Genomic DNA, 25,859 nt, shown 5'->3' on the forward strand with positions numbered 1-25,859 from the left:
GATTGTTTGAATTTGTGTTTTAATAAAAGATACATCACAATTTGTACCTTGTATGCAATCATATACAAACATAACTGGATGAAGCATAATAGACATTTTATGAAGAATGAGGTTAAAATCTCCTAAACAGACTTCAACACGTATTAGACCAGTTGTAGAATATCATATGATGTATGTACACTACATCTTCTTAATGTGAATAGCTAAGAGGCATATATAGCATGTACAGCATTATGCTGAGGCATAAACTGTCTATTGCCCATTGATCATGACTGCAGTTCTTGAGTCAACATTCCTGGCATTGAATATTCATCTCCTACCTCGCCTACTATTACTGTCACTGATAAAATATAACCCAATAGCATCTATCAGATGTATAAAGTGGACACGCACATATTACTTGTTGCTTTTCACATAGTATTTATAGCAGTGACATGAGCAATAATAAGCAGCATGGTAATAAATTATCAGATAAGCCTTTTCAGCTCTCTAAGTGAATGAATGTTTAGCTATATACTTTATAATATTTCACTGCATCATTACATTTCTGTCCAGACTCCTAAAGCATCTTATCCTGCATTTCATGGCATTTATTCCTTAAAGTAGCACTTAGACAATGAAGTTAAAATAATTACACTAAAACTACTTAAAAGCCCGTCAAAATGACGGACACCAGGGCCGGATTAAATTAGGGTGGGCGCTACTCACACAGGAGCCGCAGAGTTTAAGGAAGTCCTGCTGCTGGGAGCCAGGGCTCTGTCATGCTGAGTGTGAGTGTATGTGTGTGTGTGTGGCATTAAACTTTTATAAGTATAAATGCTGTATATCTGTAATGGGCAGGCTATAATGATGTTCTACTATATACACCAGTACTGGCACGTGTAAGTACCCTGCACAGCTCCCGGACAGTCTGGAGGGTAGAGGACACCAGTAGCCACCAGCAGCTGTCCAGAGGGGTCTGGGCATGGCCTGTCCAGGGTGTGTGGGGGGGAGGTGAGAACAGAACTCTGCCCCTACGTTGGTGCACAGTATATATAAAGCAGCTGAGACGGTTATCTGCCTCCCCCTCGCCCACATCTTCTGCAGCCCCAGCCAGCACCGAACCCCCCCTCCCAGTCACTGCACTGCTCACCCAACACAGAGTCTTACCTTTTCCTGCTAGATTGATTCACTTCCCACCTGGTGGTTCCTGCATCTGTTTCCTGGTTACAGCTTTAACCGTTTCCTGGTTAATGCTGAGTCCTGGGATGGCAAGTAACCTGGGGTTGCATATATGGAGGAGGGAGTGCAAAGTATGCTGTATATGGTGAGAGCAGTTCATGATGGACAGGGTGCCATGTATATAGGGGGCACTATATGGAGGATTAAGGGGGTGCAGTGCGTATATAAGGGCAGTATATTGTGGGGGGTGCAGAATATGGAAGAGGATGGGGGTGCAGTGTATATAGGGTCAGTATATGGTGGAGGGTTCATTGTACATAGGGAGTGTGTGTGTGTGCCCCTTTCTGCCTCTACCACTCCACTCTCTCCCCAATCTCTAACCCAACCGCTCCCCCTCTCTCTCCCCCATGTCCTATCTGCCCATCCCCCCATCCCCCTCTTTCCTCCCTATCTTCCTCAGGCATTCTGCCCTTTCTTTTTCCCCTATTCCCTATCTGCCCCCTACCCCACTCTCCACCCCTCAGTCCCTATCTGCCCCCTACCACACTTTCCCCAGCTCCCTCTCTCCATATGCAAGTGTGAAATTTATTTTTTATTATTATTTATTACCAGTTATTTATATAGCGCACACATATTCAGTATTCAGTAAATAGATCAGTATTATTATTATTACCAGCAGCAGGTTAGGAGACAGTAACATCTCCCTGCAGTTTCACTTTCAGTTTGAGCTGTCTCAGCTAACAGAGGTGAGGAGCAGAGTTGGTTTTTATTATATAGGATATCATAGATATGTAAAATGAAAAGTACATGTTTACCTTACTTTACTTTAAAGTTTCCATAATTTTGTAACTCTAGTTCTTCTGCCAACAATGTTATAGCTATAATTCCTCTTAAATAATGTGATTGTTATTCAGGGGTGCCACAATTTTTTTAATTTGCGGAAGCCAAGTTATAATTTAATTTTGGTGCCCCTAAATCGCTGAGTGCCATTTATGTCCAAGGGGGGGAAGTAAGAAAGGGCGAAGGGGGAGCTGAGGGTGAAGAGGGAAATAACATATAAAGTGAGAGTTGAAAGGGAACAGGGCTGGTCCCAGAGGTCCACCCGCATTATCTAGCCACACACTGTAGGGTCTGAAGTTGAGTGTAGGGGGGAAGGGCCCTGGAAGCAGACAGAAAATTATTATGGGAAAGGCGGAGGTGGAGCAGCCAGAAAGGGGATTATCTCTGTCCTGACACTGCCTGTAGTAACCCTACAGTAGATGGCGAGTGACCTGCACCCTTTGAACCAGTACATTGACCGGCACCTCCCAAATGTTTGGGGGGTGAGCCACCTCCTTGCCCCCCTCGTTCAAGTACCTATGTTGTCACTTATTTAGAACGCTGTAAAAAGGTAGAGTAGCATGTTTTATAAGGTATAAATATATTACAGTGAATACAGTAAGATGCAGGTCTATTGGTCAATATGTCATATTTCTGAATTCTAATCACTATGATTCTACTCATGAATTAATACATGGCTGGAGATGTTTGGCTGTGATTTTTTGCTGGGGCAGGTTAATGTGTGCTTGTCCAGTATACTTTTGAAGCATGGTATACTAATTAATGACTCCAAATTTCAGAGACACAAACATTTCCATTGTTAATGGTGAATTTACTGTACATTATGTGGCCACAAATAATGGTCTTATTATTAGGTCATTTGGCCACTTCAGCCACATCTATTGTTATCAGGTGTATAAATTCATTCATACAGCCTTGCCGTCTGGAGTCTCAATATTTGAATATTAGCAGTAAAATAAGCTGTACAGAGGATCTCAGTAACTTTTATTGGGGTATTGTCATGACAACAAGTCATTTTCTTAAATTTCTTCCCTGCTAGGCCAATCAACTGTAAGTGTAAATGGAAAATTCTAGGAGCAACAATAGCTTGGCAGCAAAATGGTACAACACACAAGCTCCTAGAACTGGAATACTAAGTGCTGAAATGCGTATTGCTTAAAAATCACGGTTTTTGGTTACAGCATTCACTACTGCAAACCTAACTGCCTTTTGAAGAAACATCAGTGCAAGAGCTTTATGTATTGAATTGCCATGACTGATCAATCACACGCTATCCTCAGATTACCATGTGCAATGTAAATGTCAGCTGCAGTGGTGTTAATCACACCACCAGTGGACTCAGGACATTCTAAACTTGTTCTCTGGACTAAAAAATCAAGCTTCACCATCTTCCAATCTTACAGATTAATCTAGGTTTGGTGGAAGCTAGGAGAATGTTCCTAAATAAGTACTGCTAATTGAAAATCTTGCTGCAGGAGGTCCCTTATATCCAATAGCCTTCCAATAACCTCAACCTCAATGCACTTTGGCAGAACTGATGTCTTCCTCACAGCCATGTTACAAAAACTAGTAAATAGTCTTCTCAGTAGAGTGGAAGCTGCTTTAGTAGAAAAGGGGGAACCAACTTCCTCAATGTTTTGGAATAACCATTCAACAAGCACACATGGGTTAAGATGTTCACATAGATACTTTTAAAGTGTATGTTTAAGCTCTTAAACAAAGTCAATAAGGTATTGCTTTAAAAAAAAACAATAAACAACAATATAAAAACAAATCCAGTTCATAATTTGGAATTTAGGTACCCTGATGGTAGCATCAATGTGTATATTTGAGAAATATGTGCATGGTTTATAATACATATATTTACAGTATATGAATAGGTTGCATGGTTTACATGAAACCTTATCTATCTGGCTGTATTGTCTCAACCATTAGAGTTGCATGGGCAGATACTTAGCAAGAGATTGGCAAATAAGATGTATTCTCACATACTATTTAACAATATAATGTTTAGTTACAGTCAGCCCTAATATTAAGACATTTTTATACAATACACCAGGTTATTATTCACCAGTCCATATGGTTCAATATTAGAGCAATAATAAATAGGGCTTATGTAGAGGCTTAAATGATGTTTCTTTTTCACTTATTTGTGGAAATGTCTAATAACTTATAGTCAAATGCAATAACTGCCACACTAATTAAGTGAAATACTAAATACACAGGCTAACATCTCTGGAAGAACTGCTAAATCATCCTGTTAGATCTTAATTGTATGTTGTTGTTACGGATTTATTTGGCATCACAGTGGCAGACTAACAGCATGCGTTGGTCAGCAATTATCTGTGATTAACAAAGCATGCACATTATGTTAGGGAAGCTAATAGCAAGAGCAAATGTCCTTTGGAAAAGCTACTTGTGAAAGTTTAGGCTCACTGTATTCAATAAGCAACTGTAGCTAGTTTCCAAACATTGTGGATTTTACAGTGAGTTTAATATTAGATTAAAATGGTGACATAAAAGCAAGTCATGACAAACATCACTCAAAGACCAATTTGATTAGCTCAGTGCATTCCTCAGACAAAAGATTGCCAGTCTTCTGTTTACAAACCAGTAACTTTCTGTATATTCAGGGCATTGCTAATTTGTTGGTTCAAAATGAATTTAAAACTATACTTTACACACTAACAACATGCATATAAAATTTTAAAACATTAAAGTTCAGACTAAAGTATAATGATGTTTTTTAAAATAAAAAAGGTGGATAATGAGAAGAACTGTAGCACTAAAAAACCACCCAGGAAAGAACGGGGAAAACAGGGAAAATAAATGATTTCATGGGTAAACTCATGGGTGTTAACAACCAAAAATCATGTGGCAATTCAATTCATTCTGCACTGTAAAATTATTGAAATTCATTTTTATGGATAGCTCTGATGGGCCAGTCTGTTTTAGCATAATTTCAAGCACAGTATGATCTGCATTGCTCTTTTTAGTAGAATGCATTTTTTGATTTCCATTTATTATTTTCTGTGATAGATTGAACTTCAGCGTATAACAATTTACTGCAGTCCAAAACAAGCGGCTCAAGAAAACTGCTGTGAGGTATCTGATGGAATGGTAAGATTAGTTTCTGTAAATGTATATTGTCATTTCACTATAAACCATATGTCATATTGTGTACCTGTATTATGTGATCCAATCTTTAGTAAAAAGCACTGAGACCTAACAATTTTCAAAAGAAGAGTGCTTGCACTATGTTTAAGATAAACAACTGAAATCTATTTGAAAATCGAGACATAAAGTAAGAAAAAAACAGTAAGTATACTTGGCATCACTGGGAAAATGTCTCCACTGTTAATGTACAAGCATAATGTTCTCGGCAAGTAATCCAAATTGAGACAATTTTCTGAATAATATGGTTTTATTAGCAATTACTTTTTTTTTTTAAACTATTGAACTACATTTGACTATGAAACCATCGTTGAGTACTTTTCAGACTGCACAGTAGTAACATTGAATGTACTTAAACTTGTTTAGTTTACTCTCTGTTAGAAAAACAAGCCCAATCCGTAACTTTTCTCATAGACAAAATAGTATCTTGTGTAGGAGTTGTGTTTTTTGTTTTTGTGCGTGTGTGTGAACACAGATGTTGTGTTGACATTGGGCCTAATTCAAGGTTTATCGCAAAAGCAAAATCTTCCTCTAATGGGCAAAACCATGTGCACTGCCGGTGGGGGGGGGGGGGGGATATAACATGTGCAGAGAGGGCTAGATGTGGGTGGGTTATATAGTTTCTGTTCAGAGTAAATACTGTCTGCTTTGTTTTTACACTGCAATGTGTACATTTCAGTTTGAACACACCCCTTCCAAATCTAACTCTCTCTGCACATGTTACATCTGCCCCACCTGCAGTGTAACATGGTTTTGCCCATTAGAGGAAGATTTTGCGTTTGCAATCAACCTTGTATGTTGCAAGTGAAGACTCATGATTTGGTAACCTATAGTTTTCTTTATAATTTGCAGAATACAAACTTCCAACCCACTCAGTTAACGGTTCTTGGATAATTCTTATATTCTATTGTATCTATGCAATTACTGTATTGACTCAGTTATTGAGGAAGGATATTAGCTTAGATGTATATAACACAGAACATGTTGGAGTACAGGGTAATTACACCTTAGGTGTCTAAAATAACAACATTGAAAATAAAAAGTTAAAATACCAGTCAGACTGTTGTATAAAGCCGTGATCATGCTGTTGGGTTTGCATTTCAAAGACACTTTTTCTTTTTGCTGTTAGAAAATCAGTTATTCCAAAGGTGATTTCCTATCTGTGTGTGATCATATCAATAACTGTAGAATAAAGGTCAGAGAGAAATGTGGCATAGTTTACACAAGATGACTACACTGTTCCTGTCTCTGATATCAGCATGGGATTTCTGATAAGTACTGACTTGCTTTGATACAATGGCCCTGAGGAGAAAGATGCTCAGTAACAGGTCTCTATGAGGTGCCAAGTATCATGTTTGTAAATAGCTGCTATGTACAGTATTTTGCTGTTTTGGATAAGGAAGATGAGAAAAAACAGACTTATTCTGTTCACTTTTTCTACCAACGCTGCACCAGCCCTTACATGTTTTTAAGCACTGTAAGCTCTTTTTCTAACAATATAGACATTCTACATTTGTTAATCTTCCAACAGTATTGTGCCAGCACTTTTGTTGGATTTCTACTTGCACCCCCAGGGGGGTTAAAGAAGAAATCCTCTGGTCGGGTGTCACATCACGCTGAATTGAATAGCACCGTGGAGATAATTCCTGGCCTTATTCAGTCAGCACTGAATTGAATTGACACCATATGTTAGTAAATGATCCTTACAGTGCGGTGTGTGATGAGAGCTGGGGAAATTCCACTGCTGTTAGGGGCAAATGTACAGCAATTGATGAACATCTACTAAGACACTTGCCTTTCATTAGTGTCATTTTAACTTAAACAATAAAAGTCCATTGATTGCTGTATGTTTCTGTACATTTCCAGTTTGTAAATGCTGCACCTGTGATAGCAAATTTCTCCCTAACTGGTAATAAATGTATACATTGCTCATTTGTGAATTCAATTCTTACAGGATGTGGAAAAAAACACATGGCATTGGGCCTAATTCAGACCTGATCGCATCAGCAAAATCGTTCTCGAATGGGCAAAACCATGTGCACCACAGGGGGGGCAGATATAACATGTGCAGAGAAATTTAGATTTGGGTGGGTTATTTTGTTTCTGTGCAGGGTAAGTACTGGCTGCTTTATTTTTACACTGCAATTTAGATTTCAATTTAAACACACCCCACCCAAATCTAACTCTCTCTGCACGTTATATCTGCCCCACCTGCAGTGCACTTAGTTTTGCCCATTTGAGAACAATTTTGCTGCTGCGATCAGGTCTAAATTAGGCCCATAGTGCAATAAATTTGACTATTCAATAATGCTTTTATGTCCTTTTTAGTGTGATAACCAAAGAAACCTACAGGGTTCTGTTTCCTCATCTGTTGGCAAGATACACTCCTTTCAGAACACAGATGCGGTATCTGAAGATAAATGCTACTGCTCACCAAATAAGGTATGGGAGCATGGTGTGTTTATTATACCTAATAAATGAGCTGTCACTTTACACACATACTGTACATAAAGCTTATGTAAAGGTAACAAGGGTAATTACAGAAATGGTCAAGATGAGAAAACTTTTGAAGAGGTGGTTATTGAATTTCATGGCTATACGAGCAAAATCACAATAGATATCTGAAATATATTCAATATGTCAAACATGAGGCATTAATCATTTATTGCAGAGACTACCGTGATGTTGTATATTTGCATATATTAATTTCAGTTATTAAAGTCATTTGTTACAGAACAGTTTCAGCTGCGCCACATTATTATGAAATATTGTACATACTGATTAAAAAGGTGCTCACATAAATATGTTCCCAAATAACCCGAGTCATGCTGATAGCTGTATGATAGGTATAGAGATAAGTCAAAGGATTTAGCACAGCAGAGAACTTGTTGTATTTACTCAGATTGGGGGTACTGAATAACACCTTTTACTAAAGGCAAGAATAAAAGCAAACTATACATAACTGTAACAATGACCCTGGGATGTTGCCCGTCACTGTCTCTTCATAGCACTCAAGGGGGCATTACAACCTCCTCCAAATTGCATAATGCAGCACAGAATACTATGTTTGCAGGGCATTAAGCTTATCACTTGTAAGGCACTCCCACTCCATTTACACATTATGCAAAAGATAATTTTATGCAACTGAATAATTATACAAGCAGTATAAAAGTATATATTTACATAGTGAAGCCTTTGTCAAAACTTTCTCCACCAGAAATCACAGTTACAGTTCTCAGTAAGTTCCTGTTGTAATGTCACCTCCATGGACCTCCTTCCATATCACACCACACAGAACCCTTAGTAATGTGTTTGTACTAGTTTTGGAGCACTTGTGTACATTATTGTGAATCCAGGACTGCCGGGGAGTTTCTGGGGAGTTCAAGGGAAATCACATGTGATTCATCTTTCTGATGTATGTTCACCTACAGGTATGCACATTCATGTTTCATGACAAAAAAAATGCATTTGCAGACTCGCACTTACAGATGTGTCCTGTAACACTCTTGCAGCTGGAGGCAGATTATCCTGGTGCTGCCGCATCGCAGCATGCCGTAGCCTACCTTAGCTAACAAATGGCCTAATTCAGACCTGATCGCAACAACAATTTTTTTCTCTAATGGGCAAAACCATGTGCAGTGCAGGGGGGGGGGGGGGGCAGATATAACATGTGCAGAGAGGGTTAGCTTTGGGTGCGGTGTGTTCAAACTGATATCTAAATTGCAGTGTAAGAATAAAGCAGACAGTATTTACCCTGCACAGAAACAATGTAACCCACCCAAATCTAACTCTCTCTGCACATGTTATATCTGCCCCACCTGCAGTGCAGCCAGGGGCTGGCTGGCAACTTTTAGCCTGGGGGGCAAGTCCAGAGCACTGGCCCATAAGTAATGGCGCCATCTTAAATGGAGGTTGTTTTTTTTGTTTAAAAAACATTTATCAATAAAAATAAATTAGGCCTGGTGTAAATTATCCCAAAGATACTTTATTATAAATTTGTCAGTGCGGCTACGGCTTCAGCAGAGCTGTGTAGTGCAAGGGTGGCCAACCAGTCAGTGGCAAAGAGCCGGAAAAGATCTGTAGTCAAGGGTAAGCGCCATATCATGCACGCACCTTTGGCGCGCAAGCAAAAATGGGGGCATGGCATAGTTGTCACAAAGCCACACCCCATTTTTATGCGCACACCTTTCGGTTTGACGTTTGTAGGAGTATGACCTTGTGTCATAACCCCATTTTTAGTCATGTTGTACAGTGCCACATACATATAAAAACACCAAAAAATGTGTGCCCCCACAGTGCCAGATACATATATGTCCCCACAGTGCCAGATACATATATGTCCCCACAGTTTCAGATACATATATGCCCCCACAGTGCCAGATACATATATGTCCCCATAGTGCCAGATATGCCCCCACCGCCAGATACACATCTCCTCAGTGCCAGATATGCCCCCACTGCCAGATACACATCTCCCCAGTACCAGATATGCCCCCAGTGTAAGATACACATGTCCCCCCAGTGCCAGATACACATGTCCCCACAGCATTCCAGATATGCCCCCAGTGCCAGATATGCCCCCAGTGCCAAATATGCCCCCACTGCTAGCTACACATCTCCCCAGTGCTAAATATGCCCCCACTGCCAGATACACGTCCTCCCAGTGCCAGATACACATGTCCCCCTAGTGGCAGATATGCCCCCCAGTGCCAGATATGCCCCCACTGCCAGCTACACATCTCCCCAGAGCCAGATATGCCCCCAGTGCCAGATGCACGTCCCCCCAGTGCCAGATATGCCCCCAGTGCCAGAAACACACGTCCCCACAGTGCCAGATATTCCCCCAGTGCCAGATAAACGTCCCCCCAGTGCCAGATATGCCCCAGTGTAAGATACACTTGTCCCCACACTGTGCCACCCCCAAGTGCTGCTCACCGCCACGCTGCTGCTCTGCTCAGTCTGCTGCTTGTGAGGGGAGGAGAGTGCAGCGTGCGCCTCTCCTGCCCCTCAGTCTCCACTCTCCGGCGGCATTGATTCTCTCCAATTAGGCGTCGGTCTGTGAGCCAATCAGAGTTCGTGGACCGGCAGCTAAGACTCCTGATTGGCTGCTGGTCCTCGTGTTCTGATTGGCTCACGGGCCTGCGCCGGGCACTGCAGACTAGGGCAGCAGGAGGCGCCGCGGGAGCTTACGAGCCGCATGCGGAGATAGAAAGAGCCGCATGCGGCTTGAGAGCCATGGGCTGGCCACCACTGGTGTAGTGGAAGGTGGTGGCCGGCCCGTGACCCTTGGCAGTAGCGTGGCCCGGAGAGCATCAGAGGAGAAAGTAGAAAACATGTCTTAGTGGTACTGTGCACACGTGCCATATGCATGCAGCAAAAAAATGGGTGTGTCCATGTGCCACAGAGGGGCGTGACCACTGAAAATGGGGCTTGTCGACATGACTCGCCCCCATTTCTCACCATCTGGGAAAATTAATTTACATTCCATATGCACCTTACCTTTATGGTGGTTTCTCTGAAGAATGGTGAATCTCTGAAGAAATGTGTCCTCCTTAGTCAGACAGCACCTTTAGTTGGTGTTCACTATTCATGTAGGAAATCACATGGTCCATAAGATGCCTGTTTGTAGGAATATAACCAAAGTCGTCATCATACAACAGAGATTCAACCAGATTCATGCCAGCTGTGTCACCTTCTGCCCCAGTGGCGTAACTAGACATTTTTCTCCCCCAAGCCAAAAAATTCTCTGTGCCCCCCCCCCCCATATTTGGCACTAGCAAAGCAATGAATCTGCGTGTGCCGCAAAAAGGGGCGTGACCCTGCTGAAATGGGTGTGGCTTTGCATATAGGGGCATGGCATTGCAGGAAAAGACTGCCTTATACCCCAGTTTTGCAACCTGCACGCCCAGACGTTTTTTTCTCCTTATAGTAATGCCCAGTATACATTATGCCACATACTGCAATGGACCTTAGACATTATGCCACATACCATAATGCCCCCGACACATTATGCCACACACCGTAATGCCTGTGACACATTATGCCACACACCGTAATGCCTGTGACACATTATGACAGGAATCGCAATGCCCGTTATACATTATGCTACACACTGCAATGCCCCTGATACATTATAGCACATACAATGCCTGTGACACATTATGACACACACCGCAATGTCCGTGATACATTATGCCATACACTGCAATGTCCGTGATACATTATGCCACACACTGCAATGACCCTGAGACATTATACCACATACCACAATGCCCGTGATATAGTATGCCACACACCGTAATGCCTGTGACACATTATGACATACACCGCAATGTCCGTGATACATTATGCCACACACCGCAATGCCCATTACACATTAAGTCCTACAGTAAGGCTTCTAATTACTTTTAAATTACCTGCTTGTTGCCAGGGGTTTCATGCTCTTGGTTCCATGCACGGTCCCAGGGGTTTTCATGCCCAGGGTGTCATGCTCATTGCCAGGGGTTTCATGCGGTAGGTGTTATGCTTGTTGCCAGAGGTATCATCTGCTGGGTTTCAAGCTTGTTGCCAGGTGGTAATATTCGTAGCCAGGGGTTTCATGCACTGGGTGTCATGCTCATTGCTAAGGGGTAATGCTTGTTGCCAGGGATTTCATGAGCTGGGTGTTGTGCTTGTAACCAGGTAATGCTTGTTGCTAGGGCTGTGCTCCCAGTGCCACATATGCCCCTAGTGCCAGATATTCCTCCACAGTGCCAGGTACACATATGCCCCCAGTGCCAAATATGCCCCCCCAGTGCCAGGTACACATATACCCCCAGTGCCAGGTACACATATATCCCCCAGTGCCAAATATGCCCATCTCCAGTGCTAAATATGCTCCCCCAGTGCCAGGTACACCCCCCAGTGCTAAACATGCTCCCCCAGTGCCAGGTACACCCCCCAGTGCTAAATATGCTCCCCCAGTGCCAGGTACACCCCCCCCCAGTGCTAAATATGCTCCCTCCAGTGCCAGGTACACCCCCCCCCCCCGGGCTCCCCCACTGCTGTGCGATTTGAGAAGGAGGGACACGGAGGGCACAGCACGCGCCTCTCCTGTGTGTCCCTCCTGCGTCTCCGGCGGCAGTGGCGTGTCTGTTACATGAAGTGCCGGGCACTTCATTTAACAGACATGCTGCTGCCGCTTGAGACCCAGGAGGGACACACAGGAGAGGCGTGCGCTGTGCCCTCTGTGTCCCTCCTTCCCATCAGAAATCAGTGGCGGCTAGGGCACCCCGCAGCCCTGCGTGCCCCCAAGCGCTCGCAGGGGCTGCGGGCCCCTAGTTATGCCACTGTTCTACCCCCTGTGTCTCTCAGCTACACCATTATCTTACCCCCTGTGTCTCCTAGCCACACCATCATCTCCCCTCTGCATCTCTCAGCCACACCATCTTCTCCCTGATACTCTCAGCCACACCATCATCTCCCCCCAGTGTCTCTCAGCCTACGTTGCCCCTCCTTCATTCTGTGTCTCTCAGCCTGCGTTCCTCCCCACCTTCATTCTGTGTCTCTCAGCCTACGTTCCCCACTCCTTCATCCTGTGTCTCTCAGCCTGCGTTCCCCCCTCTTTCATTCTGTGTTTCTGAGCCTGCATTTCCCCCTCCTTCATTCTCTGTCTCTCAGCCTGCATCCCCCTCCTTCATTCCTTGCCTCTCAGCCTGCGTCCCCACCATTCATTGTAACTCTCTCAGCCTGCGCCCCACCTTCATTCTGTGCCTCTCAGCCTGCGCCCCACCTTCATTCTGTGCCTCTCAGCCTGCGTCCCCACCATTCATTGTAACTCTCTCAGCCTGCACCCCACCTTCATTCTGTGTCTCTCAGCTTGTATTCCCCACTCCTTAATTCTGTGTCTCTCAGCCTGCGCTCCCCCTCCTTCATTCTGTCTCTCTCAACCTGCGCCCTTCTTCCTTCATTGTGTCTCTCAGCCTGTGCCCCCTTCCTTCATTCTGTGTCTCTCAGCCTGCGCCCCCCCTCCTTCATTCTGTGTCTCTAAGCCTGCATCCCCCCCTTCATTCTGTGTCTCTCAGCCTGCATTCTACCCCTCCTTCATTCTGTCTCTCAGCCTGCGTAACCCCCCAATCATTCTCTCTCTCTCTCTCAGCCTGCATCCCCCCACCCCCTCATTCTGTCTCAGCCTGCATTCCTCCCCTCATTCTGTCTCTCTCAGCTTGCATCCCCCCCTCATTCTGTCTCTCTCAGCTTGCATCCCCCCTCATTCAGTCTCTCTCAGCCTGCATTTCCACCCCACCCTCATTCTGTCTCTCTCAGGCGCCATCAGAGAGAAAGCAAGGCAGGCGTGTAGCAAGAGGAAGCAGCCGTTCTTCCTTCCTGCTATGACCCTGCGCTCCCAGCATGCAGCATGGAACCAGGAAGAGCCTCTGCTTTTGGCTGTGTGCCCATCAGAACAGATCTGACCACGGTGGTGCTGTGCGCGGGTGGGTGTATAGCTAGTTTTGAAACTGGCTATACAGTCGGTGTGGGTGCCAGCGTGATTGAGACGCTTGGTGCCAGGGTGTTGGAGGTTTTGCCGCTGCCGCGGATGTGTCCCAGGTCAGTGGATGTGATGAGGGTGGGGGTGTGAGTGCGCAGCTCTATTTGGTGTCATCCCATGGAAGGGAGACACCCAGGTGCGGGCCGCACCCCAGCACCCCCCTCATGATGCCACTGCATAAGGGATCTGCCTGCCTAGCACTTTTATCCTGTTCCTGAGACAAGAATTTGTATTGATTATTGGAGTCCTCATATTTTTAGTACACAATTTAGCAACCAATCAGCTCTAGCCATCATTTATCTAGCACATCCCTGGGGCATTACTCAAGAGGGTTTTACATTTACACCTAATTTTCACAGAATGTATTTATAATTTTTGTAGCTCACCATATGTCCAAAGAGTTCACATCATGTACTGCATGTCTGCATACATGCAGACTGCTTTCACTGGTCGTGTAACCGACATCTCAGGATGTAGTAGGACAACTACTTGTGGCGGTAGTGTCGCAGTGGTGCAGGACACCTGTATGCAGAAGCATGAGGGCTTTAGACAGAATACAGGGGGGCAATGCTGCAAGACCTCAGGGCCAGTAAAGAGAGAGAAAAATAAAGAACATTCAATTACATTTTAAAATAAGGTCTAGAAGAAATGTAGATTTGTCACTTAATAGAGATGGGTATTTCACTGTAACTGCATCATTACTATAGAATTATTACCAAGGGGCCCATTTATTAATTATCAGGTTTTAGATGCTTTATTTTTTAATTTACCACTCTCTGGAAATTGGTTGTATTTTGCCTTCCCCTAGATCAGTGATCTCCAACCCGTAGCTTGCGAGCTACCGGTAGCTCGCCGTAGTATTTTCGGTAGCTCACAAAGCACACAGGCTTGGGCAGTCACTGGCACTCCTCCTCCCTTCATTTTTAATATGGTGCCGGCCGTCAGCCAATCAGAGCTCGTGGACTGGCAGTGGCGGCACCTGATTGGCTGCCGGACCGCAAGTTTTGATGGGCTCACTTACGGGCACCATATTTGAAATGCCCACTGCCGCCGGAGACTGTCACCCTCACCGCAGCCGCTCTCCGGACATCACAGGACTCATACAGGAGGAGCAGCACCGGCAGCAGTAGAAGAAGCCAGCAAGGGTTAGCTCTTTGTGGGGCACTCTATCTGGCGTTGCAGGGGGGCATTTTAAATGGCACTGCGGGGGGAATTGTATCTGGCACTGGTGGGGGCTTTGTATCTGGCACTGCTGGGGGGCATTATTTGTGTATCTGGTACTGCTGGGAGGCATTACTTGAATATCTGGCACTGCTGAGGGGCATTATTTGTGTATCTGGCACTGCTGAGGGGCATTATTTGTGTATCTGGCACTGCTGAGGGGCATTATTTGTGTATCTGGCATACGCGGGGGGGCATTATTTGTGTATCTGGCATACGCGGGGGGCATTACATGTAGTGGGGCCACACCCACTTTTGTGAGGCCATACCCACTTTTGTGAGGTTACACCCACTTTTGCAGGAACGCACATGCATTGGGGGGAGGGGGTAGCTCCTTCAGAGGTTTTATTTTCCGAAAGTAGCTCACACCCCAATTAAGGTTGGAGACCACTTCTCTAGATCAATGCAAGTAGAATTTATGCAGTAAGAGGAATACATGTGTTTTCTTGATTGTTGTTTTTTTTTTAACCTAAACAACTTTGTACTGTAATTATATTTGTACCTGTTGTTTCTCATCTAGGGTGAAGCAGGATTGCCAGGATCCACAGGTTTGCCAGGTGAAAAAGGTGAACACGGTGTACAGGCAAGCATATCTTTTCTTGTTGATTCTTTTACATTTTTTATGATAAAATAACACTTTTTGGCTTATTTTTAAGTAAAAATAAGGTTAAAGATGCCAATAAAGTGGTAGATCCAGTTGCTTGACTTGAGAGTCCTGAGGAGTGAGTGTGAGAAACAGTACTATGGTTTACATTTACAAATAAGGATCAGTATCACCATTATCTTCTGCCCTTCTGGGACATCTTCTATATACTGTAGGTAGTCATGGTAATATCATGATGTCAGGTAATAGTATCTCAGGGTTGCTGTATTATGTTTACAGCATCAACTATTGTTTGTTACAATGAAGTGTAATTAAACTCACACATGCATACACACACGCACATGCACTTTTCAAACAAATGTACTAAAAGTATAATAATATCTTTAGTAGTTCTGTCACTAATAGTCTATATCACCACTTACTGCATCAACACAGATTTTATCAGTGCATAATTTACTGATTCAGGGCTTCTTTTGAAGCCTTAGCAAAAATTGTATACTTCTGTAAGGGATTGATTTCCTGCACACAGTACTTTCACTGGGTGAGGATGAAGCCCCAGATATGGGGTTATGCCTTCTCAAGATGGCATAACCCAGTGATGAAAAGCTAATATTTTTGTTGCCTTGTAAATTGCGTTAAGTCTCCTTCACCATCAAGGGTTATGAGAGCAGCAGCAGCAAGTGGCACTATGTAGGTGAACACCTACTTAAACACAAATTTCTTTGGTGGTACGTGTTGATAAAATGAAAACAGTTGAGAAAAGCCCCTTTCTCTGGTGAAATCACTGTACAAAGAGCTTTTCCCAGCTTAATAAACAGACTATAATTGCAGAACTTGCCATATGCAGTTGCACTCATTAAAAATTATTTTTAATAAGTCAGAAAAGTCCTCATGTTGACCTAAAGTAATTCTCAGTTAATACCCTGGATCATGTACTTGCTTACTGTTTTGGTAATCTTGCCATGTGCTCTCTTACATTATAAGGTGTTTCAATAAAGGAATAGTCACACATCTAACTTTCCAAAGTTTGTAACTATCCTTTTTCAGTCGTATTATCTGGCACACCTCTAGCCACAGCTATATTGTATTTCTTATGGAATTGAAATAAACTATTTCTAAATCTCGCTATGCTGCATGCTAAATATTTGTGACATTGACAAAATACAACTATTGGGCATCATTTCCTGTAACGATGTCACTTGAAGCTACTGTAGGAAGTACATTACCTCAGCACACTATACTGTACAGTATGTTCTGTTTAATGTACCTATGTTTCTGAACTGTAAATTCGTAATCAGGTATTTTTTATTGTGACAATATTTTTCTCATTCATCTATAACTCATTAGCTGCATCTGCATGGGAATTGTACAATGGTTTATGCACACAGAATGTATTTTGTGAGGACTATAAATAGTATAAGTGATTGCTGCCAGAGAGCTATTTTCTGGTACACAGTTTCATCTCAAAGGAGCTTTTAAAATTCCCAATGCTGGTTACTTCCCCAACTTGCAGGTTATGTGTAGTATGTATGGATTAAAGAATGTTACATATCCAGTTCATTGGATAAAGGCATGCTGCTCTTGTGCCACGCTTTGCATGGTGTGTTTTAATAACCTTATGGAATAGAAACATTTACAAACTAAAAGAGATGATTTAGTACTTTGACAAATGACAGTCACTCACTAAATACATATATGTCAAGGGGGCATCTGACAACGCATAAAATGTATTTGTGAAATGCTTTGATAAAAGGTCAACTAGATGTTTTAAATATTCTTATGATGCCATTAATAGGTTGATGGGTTCATTTGTTATGTGGCTATGATTGGCAAAAGATTGCATCACAGACACAGCGGCTATTACATATTTATATCTATAAATTCTACAATAACATAGTTGATCAAACACTTATACCGAATCCCTACAATTATGAGAAGCTGTAGTAGTTTCTGGGATATCTCTTGATCATTAAATACAGGGATAGAACACTGCAATTAGGGCCACCCTGTAACTTCCGGACCCCACAATCACTGCACTCGCTACAGCACCAGTAGTTCCAACACTGATAATATCTTTCGATTATAAAATCTAATTTGAAGTGACGACATCATGGGTGGCAATGAGCCATCAGTAAAATGAAGGATGGAAACAAGTGTGATTTGCACCTTGTCATCTTGTCTAATTGCTTAGTCCTGTACTTCCTGAGCTACTTTATTTTTGGATGAACAACCATTTAGCTGGCTTGTAGTTAAAGTTATGCTTATTGCATAATACATTGATACCATATGCTATCTGTACAACTAGATGGATGAGTACTGCTGATTTCATGTGACTAAATTCAAGTGATCACATACTGTCACACAAATTCTGCAAAAATTAATATTACAAAAGTTAATAAATAATAGGCACTTTCAAATATAACATATATTGTAGAAATTATGTATATTTACATAGTGACTGTAGTGTTAACCCCTTTGACATCCATCATATTTTATTTACTTATATGTAATCAATTATTAATGCTTTATGACATATTGCATGTTTCTGGGGGATGGAGTTAATCTACCGGCTGTCGGGATTCCTGCGGTCAGGAGACCGGCGCCAGAATCCTGACAGCTGGAGAAATGTGGCCTGTCAGAATCCTGCCCACAGCTGCTAATTCCCACTTGGGTGGTGGTCCAAGCCACCACCCGAGGGGTAAAATAATAGTGTCAGCACCAGGCCAGAAGTGCAGTGAGCACAGCGAGCCTGCAAGGGGACTCACTGGTTTCGCCACCAGGATTCCTGGTCTGTCGGGATCCTGACACCGGTCTCCTGACCACCGGGATCCCGACCACCGGTATTACATAACGGATCCATTTCTGGTGTATCCCAGTGATGATACTGGTAAAGTAGACAAATGAGGTTCTAAGTAACCTCCAAAAATGTGGTTTAGTCATTTAGACCCAATGTTCATCCTAACGGAAATCATTTGTTAGCATTGTGGCTCATACACCAAAACATTGTGATTCGTTCTAATTAGATATTTTGATACTCTAGAAAGTCCAATTACTGTTGGTGTAACGATTTTGTATAAATTTGATTGATAAAGTACGTTGTTTTACTTGTAAAGTAGGATTCTCACCTCATAATGATCTTTCTGGGCGAAGCCAGCTTTCAAAACCGCAGTTTAAATGGACATTGGGATCTGAATGGCAACCGTCATCACAATACAGTCTACACAGTACATTTGTTAATAATGCCCATTAAAGTGGAATAGGTATATTAAGTCGACAGTGACCATGTTGACATTCATAATGTTGATAAGAGAATGTCACCATGGTCATAATTTTGATAGTGAACATGTCAACATGTTCATAATGTTGACAATCACCATGTTGACACTGATGACATGGACAAAGTATTTTATCTAACGCCATCCCTAACCCTAGACCTAATGTCTCCATTGTCACTGCTGACACAATTTTGTCCATGTTGACATTTTCCAGATGTCCACATTTATACATTTCACCACCATTTTAACCATGTCGATATCATAAAGGTCAACATTCTGGTGTCAACATAGTGATCATCAGCTAAAGTTTATGAATAAATAGATAAATGTTAAGCTCTTCCTTCACTAAAAATAATTAAAAAAAGAATGTAATTGATCCCATAATAACTCATGTAGATGTCACATAGTTTATTGCCAGAATCTATAAAATGAATTGTGCATTATCCAACCAGAGCTTCATTATCAAGGATTAAAGAACATTTAATGCAAATCTGTGAAAATATGATTAAAATGCACCATTAATGAGAAGATTATACAAAGAATTGTAATATTCCTTAGAGCACTCTCAACTCCATCATAAACAAATGAAGAGACTGAGAAGTTTGTGAATTTGAGTAGACTGTCAAAACAGGAAGGAACTTATCTGCACAATTATATATGGAAACTACTCATATACATTGAACCAGCAGCTTGGAAATATAAATGCCCTATATGAAAAAATATAGTTGTTTTTGTTGCTTGACTTGAACTCTGACATGGGAGGTCTTCTGTTTGCCGGTGGCCGGGCTCCCGACGACCAGCATACTGGCGCCGGCATATCAACATCTTTTCTCCTTCTTGGGGGTCCACGACCCCCCTGGAGGGAGAATAGATAGCGTAGCACGCCACCGTGCCCACAGCGCAGTGAGCACAGCGAGCCCGCAAGGGGCTCATTTGTGCTCACCCAGCTGTCGGTATGCCGGCGGTCGGCATTCCGGTGCCTGTATGCTGGTCGCCGGGAGCCCAGCCGCCGGCATACCTTACTCCACCCCTCTGACATAACTAAAGATGTCCATGGTGGAAAAAGGAGAATCTGTCTATGTGACAACAATAATCCAGGCACTTCACAAATCTACCTTATATGGGAGGAAGTGGTGCAACACCAAAGGTACTATGATTATAATGTCTGACTGATCTTTTTCTCTTCAAGATAAATTTTTTATTAAAGCTTCACAGGAAAAACAAAAATGTACAAAAGATCAAAAAAGTTACAATAAATTGTGATAGATCTAAGAGCATCTACAATGACACATATAAAATTACATTTAGTCAAGCCTTAGAGTCAAAATTATCCAGTAGCAATGACCATTTTGCCCATAGTAATATAACAGCCCCACCCTAATGATAGCAAGGTTATTTGAATAGGTTAATCTAAAATATAAGAAAACACAAAAAAAAACAACCATGTCAGATCTGCTTGTCTCAAAATATGTAGAGTAATATGTAACATAATGCAGTAAATTGACAAGGAAAGAAAATATTGGGGATGTGACTAATCAATAAATATTGGAGCTCACAACATTATTGATTGAGTTGTACAGTATTCCAAGAACAGGTTTTTTTCACTGCCAAGTTTTGTTGTGCTTTGTAAGTAGATTAAAGGACAGGGGTTCTAAGCCTTATGCCCCATATACATGGGGCGATTTTTGGATATTTTTAAGTGATCCGTATAGATCACTTAGAAATCAAGCACGGATCGCTCCATGGGGGTAATTCTGAGTGGATTGCAGCAGCAAGTTTGTTAGTAATTGGGCAAAACCATGTGTACTGCGGGGGGGGGGGGGGAGATATAACATTTGCAGAGAGTGTTAGATTTGGGTGGGTTATTTTGTTTCTGTGCAGGGTAGATACTGGCTGCTTTATTTTTACACTGCAATTTAGATTTCTTTTTCATCCACTAGGGGTCACTGGAGTACTCTAGGGATATGGACGGTTCCACAGGAACTAGGCACTGAATAAGTTAAAATTTTGAGACTACTTCTCCCCTCCATATCCCAGAGTACCTCAGTGTTTTTTCGGTGCTCACCGAGCAACTAGGCCTGTGGAGTTTCTCCACAATTATTGGATTTATTTTTGATTTTTCAATGTTCCACATCCCTTCCCCCCTTCCAGAAAGGCGAGGGCTCGGGATAGTGGAAGCTGCTGAAGCAGCTGTGGGTGTCGGACCTCTCTAAAAAGAGCTCCCTCACTACCACGTGCAGGACTAAAACCTGCAGTAAAGGCTGTACGGAACTTACAGAGAAGCCCCGTCATAGCCCTCACCACAGGGTCCAGGTATGTTGAACGGGGCGGTCAGCTCACGCTGCCGCCTCGCTGTGTTGGATACTGTGTGTGTGTGTGGCCGCCGGCCGCTGCCTTTAGCCGCCCGCCGCCATTTCCAGCGCCGCTGTCTATGCTGTGTCCCCCGCCGCTCTGAGCTGCGCCGGCCACGTTGATTTATGCATAGGCCGCTCCACGGCTCTATGCAGCGCGCTCCCCGGCCCTCGATGCCGCTTCCGACTCCTTCTCCACCATAGCCCGGCTCCGTGTATAGAGAACGATACACGGAGCACGGGGGGGAAGGGGGGGCACACAAATGAGAGTTATTGTAAAAGGCAAGCTCCATAGCCTAGTGAGTAACTTTGATGCCACAGTGATGTTCCCTGCACACAGAAATGTCAGGGTCACTGGATAAAATCTCATGATTCAACTCTTGTTGATAAAAGAAAGTATGTTTACTAGAATACAGCAGCGCTGCATATGTATTACAATAGGCTATTAAGTCTTTGTTAAACAGGATACATGTTGCTCATATATGTGCAGGTTTGAATGCAACATAGTATGTTTATTAAATCTGCTTACATAATTATAAGTCTGCATATTTAACCATTTTTCCTGTTGCTTTTCCAGAATTTCCTGTATTATATCTCTCCTCCATTGAAGGCGCAGGGGTGTTAAGGGGAATTTGGAACCAGGCATATTGCTGACGTGTACTGCACTTGGCCAGATATATATTTGTAAAGACACCTTAGTGCTATTTACTGAGTCGCGCAAGTTGTATTTTGTATTGTCTGTCGGTATAATGAGTAAGACACCAGCAAAGACTATTATTCTTATCATAACTGTTTATAATGATATTATCCCAAAGACTGCAAATCTGAATCATGGCTGTGGTCAGCCAAATACTGGCTTTGTTCACTGTTGTAAAGTAAGATGTGTTATACAATTGGTCATCACATGGTGATTATAAAACAGTATCTGTGGAGCACTGCAAGCATTGTGAGTTCAGGCTCACCTGCAGCAGCTTTGCTTAATTCACTTAGCCACACCACTATTGGATACGCCCGATCTCATCTGATCTTAGAAGCTAAGCAGTGTTGGGCCTGGTTAGCCACCTGGGAATACAAGGTGCTGTAGGTATTTTTAAATCTACAGCACACCAGACTGGATACGGGACCCATTAACTAAGCTGCGGTTAAGCAGCAGACATCTCAGGTTTTTTAAGCCTGTGAGTGGTCACATTTAGTTTCAGACTTCTAAGAATTATTATACCTCTGAATCAGGATATATCTGGATATATGTATATGGGTATATAATATATATGTGTATGGGTGTATGTATGCATATATGAAATATATATATATTTATAAGGTCTGAGTATGTGTGAATATACGTTGTTGTATATATGAGTGTATGTATATATATATATATATATATATATATAATATGCTGACATTAAAAATCTATTTTGCAATAAGCAAGACTACAGTGACACAGTTGGTCGGCACACAGTGCTTATTAAACAGTATCTGTTGAGCACTGCAAACATTGTGAGTTCAGGCCTCACCTCCCCAGATCCCCTGTGGCCTAATGGATAGGACACTGCCCTCCTAAACCAGGGATTGTGGGTTCAGGTCCCATCTGGATTGCAAGTCACTACAGCAACCATTTCATCACCAGAGTTGATGTTTAAACAGCAGCTTTGCTTATTATTTTTACAGGTGGCTCTGTAGCCAAGTGGTTAGGCTTCCCGCCCACAGTGAACATTGTGATTGCATGGACACTGGTTCAGATCCTGGTTTAACAGGTGTAATATATATATAAAAAAAAAAAGAAAACATGGTAGGACACCATTTTTAACATTACTTCCTGGTTCTTTGCAGGAGGTTGCTGCCCTACAACACTCAGCCTCTGGGGACGGGGGGTTGTTAGGAATTTAATTTACTAATTGTTTTTGACAGCATGTCTCTACAGGAAGATTCACTATTGCTGGTAACCACATGCACGGTAATGCAGGTTTATACACAGATTACTTCCGTGGTGTACTTACTGGTCGGGGTACATGATCACTAAGTCTAATGCATAATCAAACAAGCAGCTTCGCTGCAGAGTCGGTCACACAGTGTGTCGGACAAATACGACTGCACAGACAGACCCTTACCGGTCCTCTTTGGGGGGAAATGCGGGCACATGTACTGCCTGAGAGGGAAAATTTTTTTGCTGTTTTCAGCTAAATTGTTGCGGTCGATTCACCGCCAGCCCTCATAGCACCAGGCCAGTACGTTAGGTTCTCAGCGAAGGCTGAACAATTTCCAATGAGAGACAATTGCAATTATTGGGCGTTTACCTATCGGAGTGTACCCTACACAGCAGTACGGCTGTTGCTTCACCCTGCTTTGGTAAGGGTTTGAGGTAACAAGGCTGTAGTGGCAGGTCACTCCAGTTCAGGTTTGCCCTAAATAAAGACCACCTTACACTTCTTGCTGCCTACAGCTTCTGTGACGTTGGCAGTTGGTTCTTGCGTTTCAGCTTCGCTAGTGGCACAAACGTCCACTTTGGCTATGTTCCAGACGAGAATTGATCACAGACCAGGTGGGGGAATCTGTTTTCCTTCCATTGTCTACGCGAATTCCTGAATGATTCCGTCTCATCGACTTCAATTCCTAGGTATGATTCTCGATACGGTAAATCAAGGAATTTACCTACCCGAACAGAAGTACAGGTCATTCGTCATCTGGTACAATTAGTGCTTAAGCCACGCACAGTCTCGGTTCATTTGTGCATTCGCCTATTAGACACAATGGTGGCAGCTTCCGAAGCGCTTCAGTTCGGAAGACTTCACTCGCGTCCTTTTTAACTGGATGTGCTCGCACAATGGTCGGGCTCGCTTCTGCAGATTCACCGCAGGGTGAGGTTGTCTCCAAAGGCCAGAGTGTCTCTACTCTGGTGGCTCAAAATAGAGAATCTAACCGCAGGGAAACGGTTCGGTGCCTGGAATTGGAAAATTCTCACGGCGGACGCGAGCCTCAGAGGTTGGGGAGCTGTAGTTCAAAATTTTCCGCTCCAGGGTCTCTGGGCGGATCACGAAAGATTGCTGTCTATAAATGTCCTGGAACTCCAGGCAATTTACAATGCGCTACGACAAGCAGTGCACATGCTGCAGGCTCAGGCTGTTCAGGTGCAGTCAGACAACGCGACGGCGGTCGCATTCATCAACAAACAAGGAGGAATGAAAAGCCGCATGGCCATGCGGGAAGTAGCTCGAATCCTCAATTGGGCCGAGGTGATTTTGTCGGCAGTATTCATTCCGGGAGTGGACAACTGGGAGGCGGATTATCTCAGCTGTCGGGATTTTTATCCAGGATGTGCATTAAATCCAGAAGTGTTTCGCATGTTGGTCCAGAGGTGGGGTTACCCGCAAGTGGACCTGATAGCATCTCGCCACAATTATCAAACGCCCCAGTACGTGTCCAGAACGAGAGATCCAAAGGCAGTGGCGGTGGATGCTCTCACAATCACGTGGCCATACAGTCTCGTGTATCTGTTACACCGTTTTACGCTGCTTTCTCTGTTGCTAAAACGGATCAAAAGAGAGTCCGCCACAGTCATACTAGTGGTGCCTAATTGGCCTTGGAGAGCTTGGTTTTGAATCTTCGCGGTCTACTCGCGGACGTTCCTTGGCCGCTCCCACTGCGTCCGGACCTGTTACATCAGGGTCCGTTCTTTTTCTCCGATTTAGCGCGGCTGCGTTGACGGAGTGGCTGTTGAGACAGCCCTCTTAAAAAGAGAGGGCATTCCAGAATAGATTATACCAACCATGTTACATGCTAGTAAGCCAGTTACGGCAGCTCATTATTACAGAGTTTGGCGTGCCTATATAGGTTGGTGTGAAGTTCGGAAGTTTCCGACATCATCTTTCAAGTTATCCCGTCTTTTTTGTTATGTCTACAGATGGGGTTAGATGGAGGTCGGCGTTTATCCACACTAAAGGTGCAGATATCTGCGTTGTCAATTTATTTTCAAAGAAGATTGGCTCTATTGCCGTCGGTACACACCTTTATGCAGGGTGTCCTCAAAGTACAGCCTCCATTTCACTCCACTTACTGCGCCATGGGACTTGAATCTGGTTTTAGATTGCTTATAGTCTTTTTATTTCGAACCGTTACAACAAGTTGATATTAAGTTTCTCACTTGGGAAACAATTTCTCTCCTATCCTTAGCTTCGTCAGGGCGGGTTTCAGATTTTGGTGCCTTGTCATGCAAGCCACCGTATTTAGTGTTTCATAATGACAGAGCGGAACTTTGGACGAATCCCGCTTTCCTACCAAAAGTAGGGTCCTCTTTTCACATCAATCATCCAATAGTAGTTCCTGTGTTAACAGGAGATTCTGGAATTTTGGTTGGGGTACGCGCATTACGCGTTTATGTATTCCGAACGTCTACAGTTCCTAAGACGGATACGTTGTTATCCTCTATGATGCGGCCAAGATGGGTTGGCCACCTTCTAAGCAGACCTTATCCAGATGGATAAAACTGACTATACATCAGGCTTACCTTCATGCTAGTTTACAGCCGCCTACATCCGTAACAGCTCATTCCACATGTTCTCCGGGAATGTCATGGGTAGCTGGTCGTGGAGTTCTACGACACAGCTTTTGCAGGGCGGCTACATGGGCTTCAGTGCACATGTTTGTGCGCTTTTACAAGTTTGATACTTTTGCGGCATCAGCATCTAGCTTTGGCCGTCTAGTGTTACAGG

At 43.2% G+C, this 25,859-nt stretch overlaps 1 protein-coding gene across 7 annotated transcripts in view; it reads left to right on the forward strand.

The window, feature by feature from the left end:
* The window catches only part of COL19A1 (collagen type XIX alpha 1 chain), a 1,277,374-nt gene that overhangs the window by 300,724 nt on the left and 950,791 nt on the right, over positions 1-25,859 (forward strand). For all 7 annotated transcript variants that reach the window (XM_063916766.1, XM_063916758.1, XM_063916759.1 and 4 more), the window contains 3 exons: positions 5,041-5,121; positions 7,504-7,617; positions 15,444-15,506. In XM_063916766.1, coding sequence (XP_063772836.1) covers positions 5,041-5,121; positions 7,504-7,617; positions 15,444-15,506 — 258 coding nt within the window. The remainder of the gene's footprint in view (positions 1-5,040; positions 5,122-7,503; positions 7,618-15,443; positions 15,507-25,859) is intronic.

This window comes from Pseudophryne corroboree, chromosome 4 (assembly GCF_028390025.1).
Source record: "Pseudophryne corroboree isolate aPseCor3 chromosome 4, aPseCor3.hap2, whole genome shotgun sequence".
In the NCBI taxonomy this organism is placed as follows: Eukaryota; Metazoa; Chordata; class Amphibia; order Anura; family Myobatrachidae; genus Pseudophryne; species Pseudophryne corroboree.